The 22,601-nt window shown below is 53.0% G+C and overlaps 1 protein-coding gene across 3 annotated transcripts in view; it reads right to left on the bottom strand.

The window, feature by feature from the left end:
* Positions 1–11,170: 11,170 nt before the first annotated feature.
* Positions 11,171–22,601, bottom strand: part of TMEM63B (transmembrane protein 63B) — a 23,231-nt gene continuing 11,800 nt past the window's right edge. For all 3 annotated transcript variants that reach the window (XM_037053808.1, XM_037053800.1, XM_037053815.1), the window contains 15 exons: positions 22,196–22,266; positions 18,863–18,943; positions 18,258–18,381; positions 17,488–17,621; positions 17,207–17,344; positions 16,933–17,086; positions 16,006–16,112; positions 15,671–15,757; positions 15,445–15,510; positions 14,216–14,378; positions 13,545–13,650; positions 12,397–12,564; positions 12,048–12,163; positions 11,793–11,873; positions 11,171–11,578 (listed from right to left, as the gene is read on the bottom strand). In XM_037053808.1, coding sequence (XP_036909703.1) covers positions 11,387–11,578; positions 11,793–11,873; positions 12,048–12,163; positions 12,397–12,564; positions 13,545–13,650; positions 14,216–14,378; positions 15,445–15,510; positions 15,671–15,757; positions 16,006–16,112; positions 16,933–17,086; positions 17,207–17,344; positions 17,488–17,621; positions 18,258–18,381; positions 18,863–18,943; positions 22,196–22,266 — 1,788 coding nt within the window. In that variant the 3' untranslated portion in view covers positions 11,171–11,386. The remainder of the gene's footprint in view (positions 11,579–11,792; positions 11,874–12,047; positions 12,164–12,396; positions 12,565–13,544; positions 13,651–14,215; positions 14,379–15,444; positions 15,511–15,670; positions 15,758–16,005; positions 16,113–16,932; positions 17,087–17,206; positions 17,345–17,487; positions 17,622–18,257; positions 18,382–18,862; positions 18,944–22,195; positions 22,267–22,601) is intronic.

Here is a 22,601-nt window from a genome sequence, read left to right as displayed (position 1 = left end):
TGGAGGAGCAGGGAAGTGGGTGGCTGGAGCCAGAATCTGGGAGCTCTTCCTCCTGCCCTTTCTCTCCATGTGCCTCTTCCAACCTAAGCGCTCTGCGCTTCTCTTAGAAACTCCTTCCTGCTCCCTCGGACTGGAGGAAAAGGAATAGGGTGTGTGTGTGTGTGTGTGTGTGTGTAATATTTGTGTCTGTGGAATATGCATGTGTATCTGTGAAGTGTGTGTGCCTGGAATATGTATGTGTCTGTGCAGTGTGTGTGTGTGAAGTGTGAGCATGTGAGTGAAGTGTGTGTGTGTCTGTGAAGTGTGAGTGTGTGAGTGTGTGTAGGAGGGGATACATCGCTCATTCATTTGCCTACAGAGCCAGGGGAAAGGTTGTGGAGGGGACCTGTGGGGTCGGCAGCGGTGCTCCTTCCGATGAACAGGCCCAGAGAGGAGGGTGCAGAGTGTGGAGAGGGATGAGAATCGACAACTGGTTTGTCTCATTGCTTGGCCCTTCTCAGGGTGGCTCGCAGGGCAGGAACCACTGTTTCGTCTGACCCAGGAGCAACCCAGGGCCCGGAGAAGTTAGCTCAGTGTTTATCAACTGGGGAGGGTCATGCCCCCAGGGAATGCTTGGGCACGTCTAAATACATTTTTGGTTGTCATAGCTGGGGAGCGGGGCCAAGGTGCTACTGGCATCCCATGGATAGAGGCCACAGCTGCTGCTAAACATCCTACAGTGCGCAGGACGCTCCCATGGCAAACAGTTGTCCTGCCTCAGGTGTCGAATGTCGAGGTCGAGAAACCTGGGTTACGTAAATGCCAAGGACACCCACAGGGTGGGGTGAACTGCTCTGTGCCCGGGCCCTCCCCAGGAGTGGGTGTGCAGAGCTCTCCTGGGGGCTAGAGGGGCCGCAGAAGGTGCTGGTGCCAAGAGAATGTCAGGGGCAGACAAGCTGACGAAGGTTAAACCTCACTTGACTCGTCTCCCTGGAGCCCTCCACCCTCTGGTCCTCAACCAGCTCAAGAAGCCATTGCTCAGCTTGCTGACTGCAGACCTTGTTTGAGATCCTGTATATCTAGTCCTCTGGGCTGAGCTCATTACTCAGTGGCTGGCAAGGCCGACTCTGTCTCTCTCACACGCATGCGCCCACACACACACACACAGTAGTTATCAAATGTCTCCAGAGAAGGCAACAGGCCCAAGCTCTGTCATTCGGGCTAAGAAGGGGCATGGGCAAACTGGGACAGACAGAAGAGGCAGGTTACAGATGGTCTGAGGACGAATGGGTAGGAAGTCTTCTGTCCCCGCATTTGTCTTCTCTCCCTCATCAGACTGGGGGAACCGTAGCTGAGAGGACATGAAGATGTCTGGATTTCTCGGTTAGGGAGCTCCTGAAGGGCTAGGACCTGGCTGGGGTCCTCTCCTAGAGTGAGGCCTGCACTTCCGGGGCTCAGGCAGGTGTGGGGGCCCAAAAAGCCTGGAGGCTGGGGTGCCCTCTGACCACTGGCCTCCCACTTCTCAGAACAACTCAGCTCTGCCTGCTCCCTCCCTCCCCCACTGCTGCCCCCAACCCCTGCTCCCCCCACGTCTTGAGGTCTGGTCCCAGTCTTCCTATGTAAGCCTGCTCCTGAGACCTTCTTAGGATCCAGACTTTGTGTGCCAAGGGCCTGCTTTTCTAGGCTGGGGAGAGAGTCTCTCTGTTCCCAGAGCTTTATTTCTTTGTTGCTGGGGCTTCCCTCATGCGAGCTATTCCCCCAGATGGCTGTCGCAGTGGGTGACCAGTCCCTTTCCTCTCTTCAACAAGAACAGGAGAAAGGGGCCATGTGGTCCCAGCAGCAGCAGCCTGTGTTTTCCCAAACTGTCTGAGGAAGAGGCTCAGCCCCTGCTCCTTGGGAGCATCCAGCCTGATGACGAGTCACCAATGAGGGGACACAGCCCCTTTCCTGGGGGAGGACACAGCCTGTGTGAGTTGGACAAGCCCCCACCAGCGCCTACCTGAGGAGTACAGCATTTTGATGGCTAGTATGGTGCTTGACAGTTGAAGGTTCTGAGGGGAGGGAAGGAGGACCCCCACCCCCACTCCTACCCAGAATTCTCCAATTGCAGTGGGGTTCCGAGGTTGGTGGCACATTTTAGCAGCTGCCTTTCTCTTCTTTCTCTCTCTACTCCTTCCCACTGGGCCCCACAGGCATGTGCTCTCAGGAATGCAGCCCCTTTCAATCTGCTCGGTTCCCACCCACCAGCCCGAGGGCCATTTTCCTGCAAGGATGGGAGACTCAGCACCTCCAGCCCAGGTGGCCTCTCCTGGGCAGCCTGTCCTCATTGTACAGGGTGGGGCAAAAGAGGGTTTACAGTTGTTTGCATGGAAAATAATACAATAATTAATAAATATAGTACAAGAATAGCACTGGCTGGTGTGGTTCAGTGGATTGAGCACAGGCCTGAGGACCAAATAACTGCGGTTCGATTCCCAGTCAGGGCGCATGCCTGGGTTGCAGGCCAGTTCCCAGTAGGGGACCCACGAGAGGCAACCATACTTTGATATTTCTGTCTCCCTCTCTCCTTCCCTTCCCCTCTAAAGATAAATAAATAAAATCTTAAAAAAAAAGAAAAATTAAAAAAAAACAATACAAGAATAAGCTCTGTGTTTTGTGAACTCACAAATGTAAACCTGCTTCTGCCCCACCCTGTCTATCCCATCAGGACCAGTCCTAGTCTCCCTGCTTCCACCCAAGCCTTCCGAGAAGAGGTTGCCCCTGATACCCCAACCTGGCGTTTTATCCCGAAAGCCTCCTCATTTCCAGGAGCCACTTTTCCACTGACACGGCGTTCTCCCCGTCTCTGTGTCTTCACAAGGCATTCTCTGCGTCTCTCCTCCTCCGCTTCCTCTTCCTCTCCTTCTCCTCCTTTTTTTCTTCTTCTTCTCTCCCTCATCCTTCTTTTTTTAGAGGAAGAAGAGAGAGAGGAACATCGATGTGAGAGAAAAACATCAATCAGTTGCCTCCCGTATGCGAGTGTACCAGGGATTGAACCCACGGTCTAGGTATGTGCCCTAACCAGACATTGAATGCACAACCCTTTGGCCATGGGATGACATTCCAACTAACTGAGCCACACCAGCCAGGGCTCTCTCTTCTTATAAAGACACCAGTTGTATTGGTTTAGAGACCTACCGTAATCCAGTATGACCTCATCTTAACTCATTACTTCTGCAATGACCCTATTTCCAAATAAAGTCACCATTGAGGTATGGGGTGTTAGGACTTTAACATATCTTTCTTGGAAGACACATTCCACTCATGATACTCTCCTTGGCATGGTTAGGCCATTGGCCTGACTGTCATGCTTCTCCATGGGAAACACTGAACTCTGAGTTGGGAGTTCTGCATAGTACAGTTTTTTAAAAATATATTTTATTGATTATGCTATTATAGTTGTCCCATTCTTTTCCTCCCCTTTATTCCCCTTCCCCTTGTATCACCCCTCCTACTTAATTCATGTCCATGGGTCATGCATATAAGTTCTTTGGCTTCTCCATTTCCCATATTATTCTTACCCTCCCCCTGTCTATTTTGTATCTACCATTTATGCTTCTTATTCCCTGTACCTTTTCATCCATTCTCGCCCCACCCCCTCCCTGCTGATAACCCTCCGTGTGATCTCCATTTCTGTGATTCTGTTCCTGTTCTAGTTGTTTGCTTACTTTTTTTTTTAGGTTCATTTGTGGATAGTTGTGGTCTGTTGTCATTTTACTGTTCATATTTTGACCATCTTCTTTTTCTTTCTAAGTCTCTTTAACATTTCATATAATAAGGGCTTGGTGATGAGGAAGTCTCTTAACTTGACCTTATTTGGGAAGCACTTTATCTGCCCTTCCATTCTAAATGATAGCTTTGCTGGATAGAGCAATCTTGGATGTAGGTCATTGCCTTTCATGACTTTGAATACTTCTTTCCAGCACCTTCTTGCCTGCAAGGTTTCTTTTGCAAAATCATCTGATAGTCTTATGGGAACTCCTTTGTAGGAAACTCTCCTTTTCTCTTGCTGCTTTTAAGATTCTCTCCTTATCTTTCATCTTAGGTAATATAATTATGAAGTGTGTGCCTCTTTGGGTCCAACTTCTTTGGGACTCTCTGAGCTTCCTGGACTTCCTGGAAGTCTATCTCCTTTGCCAGACTGGGGAAGTTCTCCTTCATTATTTTTACAAGTATGTTTTTCATGTTTTACTCTTCCTCTTCTCTTCTTGCACCCCTATGATTCAGATGTTGGAACATTTAAAGTTGTCCCAGAGATTCCTAAGCCTCTCCTCCTTTTTTTGAATTCTTGTTTCTTCGTTCTGTTCTGGTTGAATGTTTATTTCTTCCTTGTGCTCCAAATTGTTGATTTGAGTCCCAGTTTCCTTCCCTTCAGTGTTGGTTCCCTGTACATTTTCCTTTAATTCATTTTTCATAGCCTTCACTCCTTCTTCTATTTTGGGACTATACTCAATCATTTCTGTGAGCATCCTGATTATTAGTGTTTTGAACTGATAGGTTGGCTATCTCCTTATTGCTTAGTTCTATTTTTGGAACTTTGATCTGGTCTTTCATTTGGGTCACATTTCTTTGTCTAGGTGAGCCTGTTACACTTTAGAGGGTGGAGCCTTACATATTTGCCAGGGCAGGACAACTCAGGTTGCTGCATTGTGGCACTGCCTGTGGGGGAGGGGTCAGAGAGGGAAGAGTCTAATTGCTCAACTCTTGGCTGGCTTTCAGGCACTTCCCCAGTTACCCACAAGCAAATTGGGCCCTTCTGGTGCTGATTCCAGTTGGCTGGTTCTGTGTATGTTCTAAGACCCTGTGGGTCTCTCCGATGAACTCTCCTGTGAGGCTGGGAGTTTCTCCTGCCACTGCAATTCCCACAGGTTTTTACAGTCAGATGTTTTGAGGCTTTATTTTCCTGCTCTGGAACCCTGGGTTGCACAGTCTGTCTCATTCCACAATTGTTCCTCCTGTTTTATCAGCACGTGAATGTGGGACCACCCGGTCCACCAGCTGCTGCCTTGCTGGCTCCAGTCCTTCAACCTTCCCCTTGCTACAGGTGCTCTCCTCCTGGCTGTCCATCTCCACCTCTCCTACCAGTCTGGATGAACGTTTCTTCTTGAACTCATTGGTTGTCGGACTCCCATGTAGTTCAATTTTCTGGCAGTTCTGGTTACTTTTTGTTTTTAAATTTGTTGTTGTCCTTGTTTTGGTGGTGTGAAGAGGCAAAGTGTATCTGCTTACGCCTCCATCTTGTCTGGAAGGAAGTCTGTAGTTCAGTTTTGTAGTGCAGAATACAGGGCAGTTGAGGACAGACACTGTCAAGGTTGTCCCAGTGCCCCATGACCCTGCCAGGCAGTGCACCTGGTACAGGGCAGATGCTCAGACAACTGAATGGAATTCCATAGTGTTGTTCCAAGTGGACCTTGGGCAAGTCCTCCCTTCCCCACTATGTGGGTCTCAATTTCCTCATCTGTGAGAATATAAACTAGTTTATTAAGTTCTTATTATGTGCCAAACACGACTAAGAACTTCTCACTTCTGCCCTGGCTGGCATAGCTCAGTGGATTGAGCATGGGCCTGCGAACCAGAGGATCGCGGTTCGATTCCCAGTCAGGGCACATGCCTGGGTTGCAGGCGGGTTCCTTGCAGGCTAACTACCAGCAGGGGATGCACAAAAGGCAACCATACATTGATGTTTCTCTCCCTCTCTCCCTCCCCTCTAAAGATAAATAAATAAATAAATAAAATCTTTAAAAAATAAATAAAAAAATTAAAAAAAAAGATATCATTTAAAAAAAAAAAGAACTTCTCACTTCTTATACCCTAAAACAGCTCAAGTATGTGGTATCATTTTTCCCATTTTATAAATGAGTAAAGTGAGGTCCAGATGTGACATAATAGAAAATATGTATTTGGTTTCTGTGCTGATTCCTGACACAGAGCTCCTAAATCCCTTAGAATTTCCTGAGTGATAGGAACAGCTTTTGTTCTAATGCGGTAACTCTTGGGGGCCTTCTAGATAACCTCAGGATGGGGGCTGGTCCCTAGAAAGACCAAGCCATAATTAAAAGTTTGGAACTTTCAGCCCCAACCTCCATCCTCCAGGGAAAGGAAGTGGGGCTGGAGACTGAGTTAATGATCTATCATGCCTCAACACAAGACGGGAGGAAAAATAAGCATCAAATGAAAAGCAGTTACAGCCCTTGGCCAAGTAGCTCAGTTGGTTAGAGCACTGTCCTGATATGGCAAGATTGCAGGTTCAGTCCGCGGTCAGGGCACATACAAGGAGCAACCACTGAATGCATGAATAAGTGGAACAACAAATTGATCTTTCTCTGTCTCTCTCAAATCAATAAGTAAAACATTTTTTAAAAAAAAGAAAAGAAAAGCAGTTACATACAGAAAGAAGAGAGAAAAGGAATAGAGGCAACAGAGATAGAAGCTAAATCCGGGGCCTGAATCATCCCTGTCATGTAGGCTAGCGTTTCTCAACCAGTGTGCCACAAGGATTTTTAAAATGTGCAATACCTGATGATTTAGTCCGGGGCACCGACCTCTTTTCCCTTAGATTGTTAAATAAAAACAACGACAACAGACAACACAACGATAGCCATCTGATGTGAATAAATCAAAATTGTACCTGTTTTTTGTCAGATCAGCAAAAATATTTTTTGGTGTGCTGTAGAATTTTAGCAATTCATTTACATGTGCCATGAGATGAAAAAAGTTGAAATCGCTGGTGTAGGTGCTAATGATGCCTGTTAATCACTTAGTAGCTATCCCAGTCATCAGAGAGACTACATTTACATGGCTTTTGTTTTTAAGATTTTATTTACCTATTCTTAGAGAGAGAGGAAAGGAAGGAGAAAGAGAGGGAGAGAAACATCAATGTATGGTTGCCTCTATGCTGCCCCCTACTGGTGACCTGGCCTGCAACCTGGGCGTGTGCCCTGATTGGGGATTGAACATGCATCCCTTTGGTTCTCAGGCCCCACTCAATTCACTGAGCCCCACCAGCCAGGGCTACATAACTTTTTTAAAAATCCTCACAGGAGGATATGTATATTGATTTTTGGAGACAGAGGAAGAGAGAGAGAGAAACATTGTTGTGACAGAGAAACATCGATTGGTTGCCTCCCATACATGCCCCTGACCTGCAACCTAGGTATGTGTCCTGACTGGGAATTGAACCCAAAATGTACAAGACGACGCTCCAACCAACTGAGCAACCCAGTCAGGGTTACCTTTACACAACTTTTATTACAGTATATTGGTACTTGTTCTATTTTAGTTTCAGTTATTGTTGTTCATTTTTTACTGTGCCTGCTTTATGAATTCACCTTTATTGTGTATAGGAAAAAAACAGAATCTATAGGGTTCAGTACCATCTGCAGTTTCAGGCATCTACTCACTTGGGTCTTGGAACATATTCCCTGTAGACAAGGCGGGCAACTGGTGTAGAATACAGTAAGTTACAATGCTCTTGTCACCAGGAACCAATATTTTCTTTCTGTTTTATTTTAAAGATTGTATTTATTTATTTTTAGAGAGAGGGGAAGGGAGGGAGAGAAGCATCAACTGGTTGTCTCTTGCATGCCCTCAACCAGGGACCTGGCTCACGACCCAGGCATGTGCCCTGACCCGGAATCAAACCAGTGAGTTTGGGGTTTGCAGGATGATGCCCAACCCACTGGGCCACACTGGTCAGGGCCAATATTTTCCTTGGAAGAGTGAAAGACATGAAATCAGAGGCGTAAAAAGAGAAATCGATCATGCTTCCATGGTGAAACCTCCATGAAAAGCCCTAAAATGTCGGATTCAGAGAGCGTCTGTGCTGGAGATCCATCGTGTACTGGGAGGGTGGCGTGTCCCAAGTCCACAGGGACAGAAGTTCTGTGGTCCCTTCTGGACCTCACCCTCTGTACTTCTTCGTATGGCTCATCATCTGCACCCTTTATCATATCCTTATGCTGTAAACTGATAAATGTAAGTAAGTGTGTCCCTGAGTTCTGTGAAGCATCACAGCAAATGTTTGAACTTGAGGAGGCCATTGTGGGGAGCCCTATTCCTAGCCGGTCAGTCAGAAGTACAGGACTTGTGGTGTGTGTGAAGTAAGGTCAGTCTCATGGGACTGAGCCCTCAACCTGTGCAAGCTGATGCTGTCTTCAGGTTGATAATGTCAGGACTGAACCGGACACCCAGTCGGTGCCTGGAGAGTTGGGAGAACTGGTCAGTGTGGGAAATGTGCTCATATATTTGGTGTCAGACGTACTTCGTGTATAAAGGACAAGAGTCCGTCTTTTTGAGAGGTATGAGACACCTGGTAAATGGCTGAGCCAGGATTTGAACCTAAAGCCTCATCTCCTATCCACTATCTTCTGCTGGCCCTAGTTGTAAAGAGGGGGAGTGAGGTGGACTTTGGGGCCCCTTGTGGCCTCCATCTTCCTTCAGCGATTCCACCACTGTGCCCCTTGGCTCCTCGGCAGCACCCAGCATGGAGCTGGGTGCTCAGTCCCCGCTCAGGAAATGCTTGCCAAATATCTGTGTTGTAATTCCACCTCTTGACCTGGGTTCTGCCCATGAAGAGGCACCAGGAGCAGGTGTGGGCAAGAGCTGGCTCTCTCCATCCCACCCTGGGGCGGGGCTCTTCGGGGACCTTTGCTCTATCTGCTGCTTGGGCATCACCTGGAATTTCACCTCTGGAAACACTTGACCTTGGCTTTCAACTCAGGTCCTGAAGGACCTGAGTTAGGGCAGTTAGGGGGGACCCTCCCTCAAGGGAAGGGGAGGCATGTGGACGGCAAGGAATAAAGAGGCCTAGGCTGACCAGAGGCCCAGACTGAGGTCTGTCCAGGCTGTGCACCAGGTAGACAGTGGGGCTTGCCAGGCAAGTGACTGTGATGTCTTCGTGAGCCAGGATGCTTGGTTCAAATCAGTCCTGACTGCTTCTTTATTTTTTTTCTTCCCCCCGCCCAGATGTCTGATTTACTTATTTTTAGAGAGAGGGGGTGAGGGAGAGAAACATTGATGTGAGAGAGAAACATCAATTGGTTGCTTCTTGTATGCACCCCAATCTGGGACAAAACCCGAAACCCAGGCATGTGCCCCTGACTGGGGATCAAACCCGCGACCCTTTGCTTTGTGGGATGATGTCCAACTAGCTGAGCTACACCAGTCAGGGCTCCTGGCTGCTTCTTAAAGCCTGCCCTCTGGTCCCCCACCCCTGGCCGGTGGCTCCTGCAGCCTTGGGACTTGATCTGACCTACTTGTGAAGGCAGAGGCCAGGACCACTCAGCTTTCACCTCACTGTATTGGGCCCTCACCCCCACCCCCCTCCAGCCAGCCAGCAGGAGACACCGGCCCTCCAAGCTGTGTCTGCTATGTGGGGGCACCTCTCACCCCAGGCACCGTGTGCTTCCCGCTCATGGCTGACGCCTGGGCAATTGTTTTCGGGCTTTTTACCTCATTTGCTATCCCCACTGTTTGTTGTTCCCAAACGTGTCCAGGCCTTTGTGACACCTGTTTCTCCTCCTCTAAACTCTCTTCTCCCCTCTGACAGTTCCTTAACTCACTTTTTTGGGGGTGGGGAGGACCCTGATCGTAGGTGGTGGGTGGATGAGAAGACCTCCAGGGGTTACCTGGTCACCCCTAAATCTCCCAACTTTATGAAGGAGCAGGTCCAGAGAGGAGAGCTGGCTCTCCTGGGGTGGCATGGCAAGCTCGAGAGGGAACCAGAGCCAGGGCTCTCATGGCCTGGCTCCTGCCACACATAGCGTGCACTCCTGTGTGTGCAGAGGCGGGGGGCAGCGGCTCTGTGGGCCTCTGGGGGTGGGCTGCACAGTCACAGAGAGCTTCTCGGCGAAGGTGTATTTGAATTGGGTCTTAGAGGATGAAGACGACTTGATGGAGGGTGGGAAGAGGGTTTTCTGAGGAGGGCTTTGGACACTCCTGAGGGGTAAGGGACAGATGTGCTGGGGGCCGGCTCAGAGACACTCAGCAGGACCAGTAAGACTGCACCCAGGACAGTCACCTTGGGCAAAGCCCGAACTCTCCCTGGGACTCTGCCCTCACCCACAGAAAGAGCAAAACCACACCCACTTTGTAGGTGCTATTACCGATCATAGTATTAATAATGGTTGATGTTTATCGGGTGTGTAGCCTGCGCCTGGCGCTGGGCCCCGTGAGCACTTGAACATCTTGTGTAACCTTCACGGCATGCCTGCCCCGACTCCAGCAAGCTCTCTGTGGAAACTCTCTGAAGCATGTGACAGCCATCTAGCATAATCTCAGGCACGTACTACTCACTCGATAAGGTGTAGTAATGTTGACAGCGAATGACAGAATTTGGCCGACTATGGCGGCCCTATTTTTTTGCCCCTTCCCCTCCAGAGCAGCTGCTGAGCCCCTTCCTGGAAGCCCCTGTCCTGGGACCTTCCTCCTCCAGGAAGCCTTCTGGGACCAGTGTAGAACTTGTGGCTTTTCATGGCCTATCTCCACTGAATCTGTTTTATTTGTGTGGCTCTCAGGGATTCAGAACGTTGGCCTGTGTCCCTGTCTCTCAGTCTGAGTGGCCCCACAATTTCCTTGGGGCAGGGGGTGGAGGCAGAGCTAGCAGGAGCAAGGAGAGGGGCAGCATTGCCCCAGAGGCCCTTCCCTGAGACCCTCCCAAAGTGTCCAGCCCAGGGTCACGTGGGGACTCCAAAGAGCTTCTCCAGCCCCACAAGATGGTGGCAGGACCCCTGCCAGGTGTGCAGGGCAGTGGCACAAACCAGATACCTGCTTCAGAGCTTTTCTTTCCATTTTTATTTTAAAGGAAATAAAGAAAAAAACCAGTGCAAAAACCCATTTTCCAGTGTCAGCTATGCCCACCCCCCACCCCAGGTCACCCCCCTGGCTCGGGCCTGACTCTTCCTCCCACTCAGCACCCCCCGCCCATGCAGCCCTTAGGGGCTGGAGGCTCCACTTCCCTGGAGCACCAGGTCCCAGGGGTACTTGGGGGGAGGAAAGAACTGGGGACTACCCTGACCCACCTGCACGCCGCCCCAGGTCTCCAGCCATGGCACCAGATACCCATCTGGGCTCTCATGAATCCTTTCCTGACCACACTACTAGCCTGGGGGGGCACTGATCTTGGGGAACCGTGTCCACACCCCTCTGCCCCGGGACCGGCTCGGGGCTCTCCTTACTGAGGTTGGGGTCTCCTCTCCCACTCTGTGATGGGGAGAGCAGCAAAACCCCCAGGTTTAAATACCTTATTGAAAGCAAGGGATGGGGGAGGAAGGGGCTTTAGATCTAATAAATTATTAGTGTTTCATTTTTTTAGTGTCCGTGGGGGTGGGTGGGGCGGGGCAGGGCGTGGCCTCCAGGGCCCCCCCTCCCCTTACTGGCGAATCTCATTCTCTATGAGGCTGTCCTCGCACGACTGGAAGTCTGTGTCTGTGAGGCCATCAGGTGGCATCAGCATCTCCTCATCTTGGGACGAGGATGACGGGGGCTCGTCCCCAGAGCTTCCAGGACCCCCATCCCCATCCCCGTCCACCTCTGAGTCCTGCAGCACCTGAGCGATGTATTTCTGAAGGGGGAAAGGAGTGAGGCACGTGGGTGGGCAGCTGCCCCTTGTGGGTGGGTGGGGTGGTGATGGGGAGTCCCAGGGCCTACAGGGGAAGGGGGGTATCCTCCGCCCAGGGGAGGCGGGCTTTCCTTTCTGGAGGATAATGGAATACCTGGCTTTGGGGCTGAGTCTCAGAGGCCCCTCCCCACCCTGGGCTGTGGAGTGGGGCACTTACTGCAGATTTGGGGACTGCGGCAGCAGTGGGAGGCCGTCCATTGCTTCTGGAGTCCACGGCGTCTGTCTCTGTGTGCTCAATCTTGAGGGGCCAAGAGTGCGTCAGGGGTTGGCAGGAGCACCCTCAGCCGTGAGTCCTGTGGGTACTCCTCACACCCTTCTGGCACCCACTGCCCCTGTCCCCAGCTCCCCAGCATCCCCTCACCCCCTGCACACCCTTGAGTTTCTGCTGTCACCTGCCCCCCTCACCCCACACCTTGTAGTTGTGGGCACTGAGGTATTTGAAGTGTCCGAAGCAGACGTGGCAGAGACAGATGACAATGGTGATGACCAGGACGACGAATGTGAACATGGACGTGGGGGCTAGGAACCCTGTTGTGGAGGAGCAAAGAATGGGGCTACCTCTCCACTAGGCCCCCCTCCCAGGGGCCCCAACCCCATTTTGCTACCTTCTGGATGTAGTCCCACGCTCCCATGTGCTGCTGCCTCTCCCAGGCCCCGTGTCTGCAGCCTCTCGCTACCATGGCCCTTCCTGGGGCCTGCTCTGCCTTGACTCTGGAGGGAGGCCCCTCTGCCCCCACCCACCCATGGGGAGGGGCCCCTACCCGTGCGCATGGTGGAGAAGAAGAGCAGCCAGAAGAGGCAGAGGATGGGCGCGGCCACCACCTGGTTCACAGCCCCCGAGTGGATCTTCTTGTCCAGCTTGGCCGGCAGGTAGGCGTAGTAGAGATTGTACCTGTCTACCAGGTGCTTCAGCAGCATATACATGAGCCCTGGGAGAAGCCACAGGGGCCCTGACCTTGGAACCAGTGCCGACAGCCCACTGTGTGTCCACCACAGGTTGTCCTGGGCCGTCCAAGGCTGCTGAAGGGCTGGCCTCCCTTCTCCTGCCTCAGCCCCACACAGGATAGTGCCCCAAGCCACCAGCAGGACCAGACCTCTGCTTCCTCTGCTCCAACCCCTCGACCTGCAGCCCCCCAGTAGCAATGGTACTATTAGAAATCCACTCATTTGGATGAATGAGCATCCTGTTATCATCCACACTGTTTTTTCTACTCCTATTCCTAAACAGATGGGCATAAATTAGGCGGTAGTTCTATTTTCCAGGAGGCTGAGAGAATGGAACTTTTGGAGGAAAACAAGGTTAGTTTGGGAGTTTGGAGCCTTCAACAACAAGGGAGGGTGGTTAAGGGGCTAGGATGTCATCAGGGGGAAAGTAGAGGCCACCAGTGAGAGCAACAGTTGAACAGAGACGCTAAATTTTGGAGGAAGAGGAACTGCACCACTCGGCTAGGCAACGACACGGCCAGGAATGTCAAGGGCCCTTCCCCACCCTGGGATTTGAGTATCTCTCCTGAGTTTACAGGGCTGTGTACAAGTGTGCGCATGGACCGTATGTGTGTGTGTGTGTGTGTGTGTGTGTGTGTATGTGAACACCTTAGAGGGTATGTGATGTGTGTCCCAGTATATACAGCTGAGTCAAAGCCTTGGTGTGGGCGAGTCTGGTCATGTTGGGATGGCTGTGCCCAGGGGTCCGCCACAGCAGGTGGGTCCATCCTGAGCTGAGATGGCTTTTCCCCTCCTCCCCCCAGGCCAGGTCCCAGACTGAGCCAGGAACCGGGCGGGAGGCCCAAGGGGCCGGTCTCCCAGCCGGGGCCCTGTCCACTCAGGGTGGCCTGCTTTACTAGAGTGGAGCGGGCAAGGTCCCGGGTCCCCCCGAGCAGGGCCCAGGTCCCGGCGCGGCGGTGCCTACCGAAGGGCACGATGATGGGGCAGGTGATACTGTAGGTCATGACCACCGTGAAGACGCACATCATCCAGGCGTAGGCTGCGCCAAACTGGAACTCGTAGGCCTGATGCTGGGGGGGAGATGGGCAGGAGGGTGGCTTAGGGAGAGGAGGGGCGGACAGGAGGGGCACAGGGCAGGTGGGAAAGGAGAAGGGACAGGAAAGAATAGGGAAAAGGAGCCCCATGTCCAGGGTCGGGCAGGGCAAAGCAGGCAGAGAGAGGAGCTGTGGCCGAGAAGGAGGTCAGGGTGGAAGGCGACAGGGCATGGGGGTGGGGCCTTCAAGGGGTCAGGGGCTGGCAGAGAGGTGGGCTTGGGATGGAAGGCCCAGAGCCCTCGTGTGGGGTTAGGGCCCAGGGACCCTATGTGTCGGGACCTGCATCTCCCCCAACTCCCATCACAGAACACTAGACTGTCAGAACTGGCCAGGGCCTCCAGAATTATCTGTGTTGACCCATCGCCATACATATGGGAAAGCTGAGGCCCAGACGGGAAAGGGATAACCCAGGACCACAGAACTTCGCTATCTCAGCACCCATAAGCCCCACACCCTAGCACGCTGCTGCTGTTCCTGGTTGGGCCCACCAGGGGCGCTGTGCGGGGCGCTGTGTGAGCCGCTGCGGCCCAGAGGCCGTTACCCGCTTTACGTTGCGCCTCTCCGCGGCTGAGCGCGCCAGGCAGAGCCGGATCATGTACATGAGCAGGCCTGGAATGCGCAGCAGGTCCATGGCGTTGCCGATAAAGGCTGAGGCAATGACGTAGTTCACGAAGAAGGCGCCGTTGTCAGGCAGGAACACACACCTACGGGCACCAGGCGCTCCAGCACTGCACCCTTGGGTGGCTGCCCACCCGCTACCAGCATGACAGGCACCACACTTTCATCCCCAACGTGCCCTATGAACAGCCAAGTGTCCCCAGCCCACCCTTGGGCATCTGGAAGCCCTTCCCCCCAGAGTGTTGACACCTCCCACACCCTCACTGTGCATGGACTCAACCTGAGAATGTGAGCTCAGAGGCACCCTGAGAACCTGTGCCCCATAAAGAACCATGGAGAGAGTGCTTGAGACCCCTACGGCCAGCAGTATTCAGGGCGTGTGCCTGAGATCTCCATAGACAACCCTGTGAACCCCCCAAAGATCCCTGCGAATGTGAGCCCCAGGAACTCCAAGAAGGCTCTCTGCCTTAGGTCTTAACCCAAAGTCACCTCCAGAACACAAGCTCCAGAGATCTCCCCCTGGAGATCTTCAGAGCAAAGAGCCCAGGATGCTCGTGACTGTAGGTGTGAGCCCAAGGTTACTACAGATGGCCCAGAGCAAGACCCTTGGAGCTTGCACCCACACTGCAGCCATGGTATGTGCCCCCTAAGACACCCTCACAGGGTTCCCCAGAGAAGGGGTCTCAGAAAGAAGCATCTGGAGCCTGACAGTTCAGAGGTGTGCCTTGACCTTGTGCCCTGTAAGTGCCCCAGAGTCCCCCTTTGATCTCAACAGTGTGGGCTCTAGAGACCCTTGGGGATACCTCTAGGAACCCCAGGTCACTCCCACAGCATGACCAAAATCCAACCCCCCAGACTCCCAGAGTTCATCCCAGAACCTTCACAGAAACCCCCTGTGTGGGGACCTCAAATACACCTTCAGGGTGACCTGGGAGTGAGCCCCAACAGAGCCCGAAGGAAACTCCCAGGTATACACCCGAGACACCTTGTGAGGCCCCTGGGACGACCCTGCCAGCCTGTGGGGTAAGCTCCTGTCCCTCCCCACCGCAGGGGCAGGGAACTGTATTGCACCCTCCCCCGGGGAAGGAAGTGTCTCTCAAGCATACCCACCCCTCCATGCAGTCTCCTTCCCTGGGGGCCCCGGTCACTCACTCAAACCGAATAGCTGCCTCAGCCAAGAACTTCTTGTCAAAGAGCCAGCGGAAGAAGAGGTCCAGGCTGGAGAGGAGGAGAGGGGTGGTGGGGGCTGGAATAGGGATGGGAGTCCCCGCCAAGAGGGTGCTTGGCTTGGTAGGGGATGTGGGAGCCTGAACTGCTCCCTCTCCCTGTCCTGAGACTCCCCCTGACCCCAGCTCCCATCCCTCCTCTTTGAACCCACCTGCTCAGTCCCAGCGAGGGCAGGAGCAGCACCATGAAGATGAGGAAGGTGTAGCACTTGTGCATGGTGGTCCTGTTCTCTCCAGAGCTAGGGCAGGGGTCGCAGGGGCAGAGGTCAGGTGGGCCAGCCCCCATGCTGTTCCCCAGTCAATACGGTGTCCCAGGAGGGTCCCCTGGGAAGGGGGTGCTTCCCAATGTCAGGGTGCTGACACCATGCCTTTCCTGCCAGCTCTGCTATCCCAGGGCAGGGAGCTGAACTGGCAGAGGGCTGCCCAATGGCATGGGTGTACTTCTGGGGCGCCAAAGCAAGGCACCATGTATGTGGAGGTGTCTCACCGTGTCCAGTGGGCTTCAAAGAAGGCAGAGTAGTAGACGATGGTGGGGAGCAGGGCTGAGAAGCACCACAGCAGCAGGGTGGGGAAGAATTGGGTGATGATGGGGTTCTGCAGTGGGATACAGGGCGGGGATGAGTCAGCTGAGGGTAGTCTAGTAGGCCCAGCTTGCTTTGCTTACCTGCCCCTCCCCCATGGCTAGTAGGCCCTGGGCCCCACGGCTCTCAGGGCCCTAGGTTAGATGTCCAGAGCATCTGGAGGTCAAGGGTTGAAGGTGGGGGCCAAGGCCATATTTACAACCCCAGGGTGAAACATGTTAGTTAGCCATTTGCTGAGCCCTGCTATGTGCCAAGCACTGATCATGTACATTACATGTATTCCTCACATTATCCCATTTCACAGATGAGCAAACTGAGGCTTACTAGATTACCCAGCTAGTAAGTAGTGGCGTGGGGATTTGAACCCAGAAATTCCATGTCTTGTCTACTGTGCTATTACCATTCAGTGATTCTCAAACTACCTCCCTTTGAACTGAGTGGCAGGAGGGGTGAAGGGAGACCAGAGACCAGGTGAAGTGGCCCCCCACCCTACTGTCATCTGTGCAGCCTTGCTTCTCCATACCAGGTTTCAGGTAAGACTCCTTTTGATAAAGGCTTTAAGTTTGGCAGCCAACTACCTCGTCTGAACCTTCCATTCTGTTGGGAAGAATGAGGGATGGGAAGGGAACTGTCCGAGGTCGCATGGTCGGTTAGGACTGGGCCTAGGCTCTCTTTCCTGGGCTCTCTCTAGGTGTTTGCACATGCAAGGGCGGCCTCTCCTGGGGAAAGGTTCCTGGGGCAAGGAACCCAAGGGAAGGACACAGTGGGATCTGCAGCCCACGGTGTGTGGGAGCTTTGTGGTGGGGCAGGGTTGCAGTGGGATATGGGCTCACGTTGAGGTACTCCACGGGCTTGGTGACGTTGAACTTGTCCATGGTGGTGATGATGATGGCCGGGGTGGTGAGAAAGAAGAGGAGGATGAAGAGGACAACGTTGATGACCAGGCAGCGCAGCCACCAGATGAAGCCTCGTATGGAGAGGTGCTCCCTGGGAAGGCCGGAGAGGCAGTCATTCTAGGGACTAGATGCCTTACTGGTGGCACCTAGGACCCTCCCTCCCTACCCGGCTGGAGCCCACCCGGGCCCAAGAAGCCTGCCCTTTGCTCACCAATAGATGTTCTGGGGGTCTGGGGCGTAGGACACGGTCCAGTTAGAAATGTGCAGGGACTCACTGCAGGACGAGGAGCGTGGCTCCCCGCGGCAGGTGCAGCCCTGGCATTTACACACGTTGAAATCCTTCAGGATACTGTGGGGATGGACACCAGTTATCGCAACACCAGTTGACGGGGACCCGACTGCCGACAGCTGGCCATGAGTGCAGGGACCTGGGAGCCCCAGACTAGTCACGGGGACTGGGGCCGGGGGTGGACAGGCTGGAGGGAGGCTCACATGGCGGTGATGGTCTCATTGTGGAAGGTGACAAAGGCCATGCCAAGAGGCTTCTCGTTCACCTTCTCCTTTTCCCGCTTGTAGTCCTCCTTCAGCTTCTGCTCCAGCTTTGTGTAGTACTCGATGGCCTCCACCTGCAGGGAGGATGAAGCAGGTTCTGGGCAGAGAGCTAGGCTGGTGCCCGTGGACCAGCCGCACTCACCCGGACCTTCCTACAGGCCAGGTGCTGCTTTCAGCTCTCTGTCTCTCACAGTAAACCTATGAGGTAGGTACAATTAATCCCATCTTACAGATGAGGAAATGGAGGCACTGAGCAATTAAAAAATTTGCCTAAAGCCACAGAGCCAGTACGTACAGCATGACACTGTCCTCTTGGCTGACCTCTTCTGATTCAGGGTTTGAAAATTTGGTCACTGCAGGGACAGGGGACAACCCAACAGTGGGAATGGGGCTTCAAGGGCTGTAGGAACAACAGGCAGAGAGCTGCTGAGAGAGGGGCTGAACCTTACACCTGTCCCTGGCCCCAGCCTTAACCCCTCTGGGAGTCAGCTTGCCTTTGAGTGCTTATGTGCAGGGCCTGTATGTGTGAGAGTGCACGTGCACACGCGCGTGCATCAACAGGGTGTGGGACACACACCATGGAAAGCATCCATCTCTGCTGCGACCTGTCTCCTCAAGACCTTCTGACTCCTCCCCATGCCATCGGGAGCTCTGGGGCCCTAAGGTCTGCACCAAGGCCGGGCAAGCCCCTTGGCCAGCCCACCTCGTACCTGCTCACAGCCTCGAACCACACAGCAGCAGAGGTGACCACAGGGCTTGGGGTTGATCATAGTGGGGACATTCTCTTTGCTCTGGAGGTTTGTGAAGTACTGCTTTCCCCGCTCAGCCTTCTTCCTGTGGAACCCAAGTGCCCAGTCACATACTGCCTGGCTGGGAGGGCCGGTGGGGAGGCCAGCTCAGGGGTGATTAGTTCACTCCCCAAGCACTGGGGCATCTTGCTCTTGGGTTTGTTTAGGGTGCATGGTTCAAACATGTCCCCATTCCAGGGTCCCAGGGTCTCCCTACCCATCCCTTGAAGACTGGAAATTCTTCCTACAGTCTGGCCTCAGTTTCTTATACTGTAGTTGAAGAAGGGTCTTTCCTAAGATGGGTGGGGATGGTGAGCCCCTTTACTTCTGCAGCCAGCTCTAACCTCCAGGCCTTGCTCTCTGCAGGCTGAACTGATTAAGCACTCCAGAGGCTGTATTAAAATCAAATGCCCTGGGGAACACCCAAGAAGGGAGCCAGCCTCCTCTGTGGCAGCCAGGAAGCCCTCCACAATGGGCAGGGGGCCCTCAGGTGTCACCCTCCCACCTCCAGTCCCTGTCCCCATTACCTCTCTGCATCAAGGAACATAAGGCGAGCCACGTTGTAACATGGGCGGGCTTCCAGAACCGTGCAGTTGGGGTAGGCCTCCCTGAAATACAGTCCACCATCATCTTCGGCGGGGCCCGTCCCCCTGCCCCCAACTTTCATGCATGACCCCATACCTTCAAGACACACCCCCCAATTCAAGCTCCCTCTTCATCTATAAAAATGGGAGTTCCCCAAGAATAAGACATTGAAAGTTCCCCTCGAGCTTATCTGAGCAGAGGCAGTGTGTGCACAGAGGTGTGGGGGACTATGCGAGCACAGCGTGGGCCGATGACCCAGGATGCGAGTGCACACTGCATGGTGCTAGGGCAGCCACGACTGTGGTCTGATTCTTGTCCAAGCCTGTGAGCTTTAAGTTGGGAGAACCTGAGCTTTAAGTTTCTACTCATGGGTTGTTCCTTTACCCTGTTCCCAGGGAGATCTGGGTATAGACCAGCACTTAGCCTTGACTATGAACTGACCCCAACCAAGCCACAGTCTACAGAATAATCTCTGCCCCAAGACCAACCAGAGACTGATCGTGAACCCTGACATGAGATTGACCTCTAACCCCAGAGACTGATCCTTTACTCGGACCCAAACTGATCCATAACTCAGACCGAAGACTGACCCTCTAACCCTAGCCGTAGACAGACCCCGACCTTGACTTGAGACTGACCAAAGAGACCGTTCCTGACTCTCAGTACCTGGTCCCTGGCAGGGCTCGAGGGATACCTGGCGAGTGCGGGAGCAATTCCTTTTACATTCTGATCACATCCTGTTCCTTGATCTTAATCCCTAATCTAGGCTGAGCCCCATTAAAAAAATAATTACGCAGTGGATTGAGCACCGGCCTTCGAACAAAAGGGTCACCAGGCACAGGCTGGGATGTAGGCCAGGTCCCCAGTAGGGGGTGCTCAAGAGGCAACCTCACATAGATGTTTCTCTCCCTCCCTTCCCTTCTCTAAAGATAAATAAAATCTTTAAAAAACATTTATGAAGCACCACTAAGTGTTTAAGATGTATTATACATTGCTTTCAAGTAACAAGATAAACTGCACAAAATCATGAAAATTTGGAAACTGAAACCTGATGGGCTTCCTGAAAAGCACTTCCCAGACCTTTTCCCTGAGGATGTTGTTTTCAAACCACTGTAGGAATCCTCTTTGGAGGGGCCTCACCACCCTGTGGCAGGGTGAGCCCTCACTCTCACTCAGCTGATCTCTACTCCCTCAACCCCCAGCACACAGGCTCCCCGATTGTGCCCACAGGACATTCCCTAAGTCTGCTGGGTCAGTCCTCCAGTCCAGATAGACCCCAGGCCTGGACCACAAGCCCTTGCCGAGTACTGTCAGCTAGCCCAGGAGCTCCATGAGGACGAGGCTGCCTCTTGTATTTTACCATATACCCATGACTTAGCCCACAGCTTGCACACAGTAGGTGCTTAATAAACATGTATGTAACAAATGATTTGATCAATGAAATGGCTATTCTATAATATTCATTCCATTGATCCCTAAACCCCCATTAGAACCAGTGCCCCCCATCCCTGCTTATAGGCTAACTACCAATTTTACTGTTATCACAGACCATTTCCCAAACGGAGCCACAGAAGACTGATCTCTGAAAGACAACTTGGACTGTGAGCTCCCCACAGACGGTCCCCATGTCTGGTTCTTCCTCATCTCCCTGGTGTGACGCATACAGTAGGTGTATAACAAAGGTGTGTTGCATAAATGAAGGCTTGGCTAGTAGGGTTCACTCCCCAAGAGCACACAAGTCTCTGCTCAACTGTCACCCTGTCCGAGCCCGTCCCCCTGCTCCCCGCCCGCACACCCTTCCGGACTCTCTCACTCTGCCCTTCTTCCTGCTTTGGTGTCCTTCTCACACCTACCCGCCCTCGACACAGGTCTGTTACTAGCCCATTTGTTTACTGTCCTCTCGGCCCACTAGAATGTAAGAAGATGAGGGCGGGGGCCTTTTCTTTTCCGTTGACTATTCCTTCCCCAGCTCCTACTCTGGCGCAGCCGCAGGGAGGTGCAATGGACATTCGTTAGCAGGGGGCTTGCCGGTACAAGCTAACAGCTGATTCTAATTGGACAGTGATATTAAGGTGTCACCTAATTCTGGGCATACACTAGCCTTAATCTCAGACTGCTCTCTAATGCTCAGCACAGCTCAAGCTCCAGATAGGACCCCGAATTGTTCTCTCAGACTGCCCGAGTTATATTCAGTTTTGACTGTTGTTCTGGGAATTGTACGAGGGCAGGGCCTGTCTCTCCCTTCTCCCTGCCTGGCATGGAGAAGGAGACTGATAAACGCCTGCCAAATGAGCCCGGTGCTCACCTACCAGTGCTGACTGCAAACCTGTCATTTTCCTGTAACATGGAGGTATGGGGTCTGGCCCTGACCAGTGCTAACTCATGATGCTGTCCTGGTCCGGGACAGCCCCCGGCCTCTGGTCCCAGCCAGCTCGAGGCGAATCCAGACCTTGCTGAATCCAGATCCTGACCAGAGATGGCCCCGACTCAGACCATCAATGTCTCTTATCGAGACCACTGGCTGACTTCTAATTCTGACCCCAGACTGACCCCAGACCAATCTTTGATCAGACCCTGGACTGGCTTCTAAAGCTGACCTCCATACTGTGAATCCCCAAGAGTCTGAAGTCTTCTATTCATTTGTATAGTCCCAAGGCCCACCACAGGGACTTAGGCCTTAGTGCCTGAGAAAGTCTGCTGAATGGATAGATGAGTGTATGCCAGGACCCCCTAACCCCGTACATGGACTGTTCTGGCTGCCTGGGACCCCTTCCCGCTGAGACAGACTGAGACAACTCTTTTCAGAGTTGAAAAGACCTGAGGGGACACACAGCCCAGGTGCTCCGGGGCTTCCTGATGGCCCGCTGGGAGTCAAGGAGCTTCTCCCTGCCAGTCCGCATACAAACTGCAGAATGTCACATATCATTTTGAAGAAGCCATACACTATGGACCCTTGGGCAACAACCCATGATCCAGTTTGAGCCGGAGAAGGCAGTGGGGGTTGGGCAGGGGGGCACTGTGTGGGAGACTGGACTCACTTCTCAAGTATTTCAGGTATTTCTCTTGTGTTCCTAGAGATGCCTATCGCCAAGCCCAAGTGTTGGGCTGCCTTAGAGTCAGAGAATTCTTTAGTCTAACCTCCACCCTCGCTATGGCCCACACGTCCGAGTGAGAGGAGTGAGAGGCATGTGAGGGGGGTCTTGGGAGCGGAAAGGCAAAGAAGGGTCTGCAGGGCCTGAGGTTGTAGGGGTTGGGGGGTAGGAGTGGCTACTCACTCAAAATGCTTCTTGATCTTTTCTGATTCTGCATATTTGGAGATTCCATTAATGAAGAGGGTCCGCTTCACCTGGAGAGGCGCCAGAAGATGTAGAGAGGGGGTGGGGAATGGGGGAGCAGAGAGGAGCAGACAGGGGTGGTCTGAGCAGAGAGGCCGTGGTGAATTCCTGATAGTAATCAGGCAGTGAGCCTGAGGAAAGAGCCATCTGGCCCCTGGTGCCTCAAGGAGCTGGGGGGAGGAGAGCGGGGGAGACCCAGAGCAGTGGCTGGCATGGGGTGTGGGCATTCATCACCAGTTTAGTGGGTAAGTTTTACTTTATCCACTACCACAGGGAATGTTACTACCACATCACCAACCACAGCTACTTCCCTAGTGCCAGGCATAGCATGGGGGCTTTCCATGCG

This window comes from Sturnira hondurensis, unplaced genomic scaffold (genome assembly GCF_014824575.4).
Source record: "Sturnira hondurensis isolate 20B ecotype Veracruz unplaced genomic scaffold, ASM1482457v3 Scaffold0000880, whole genome shotgun sequence".
In the NCBI taxonomy this organism is placed as follows: Eukaryota; Metazoa; Chordata; class Mammalia; order Chiroptera; family Phyllostomidae; genus Sturnira; species Sturnira hondurensis.
Note: the sequence above shows the minus strand (reverse complement) of the source record. Positions and strands in the feature narration are given on the sequence as shown.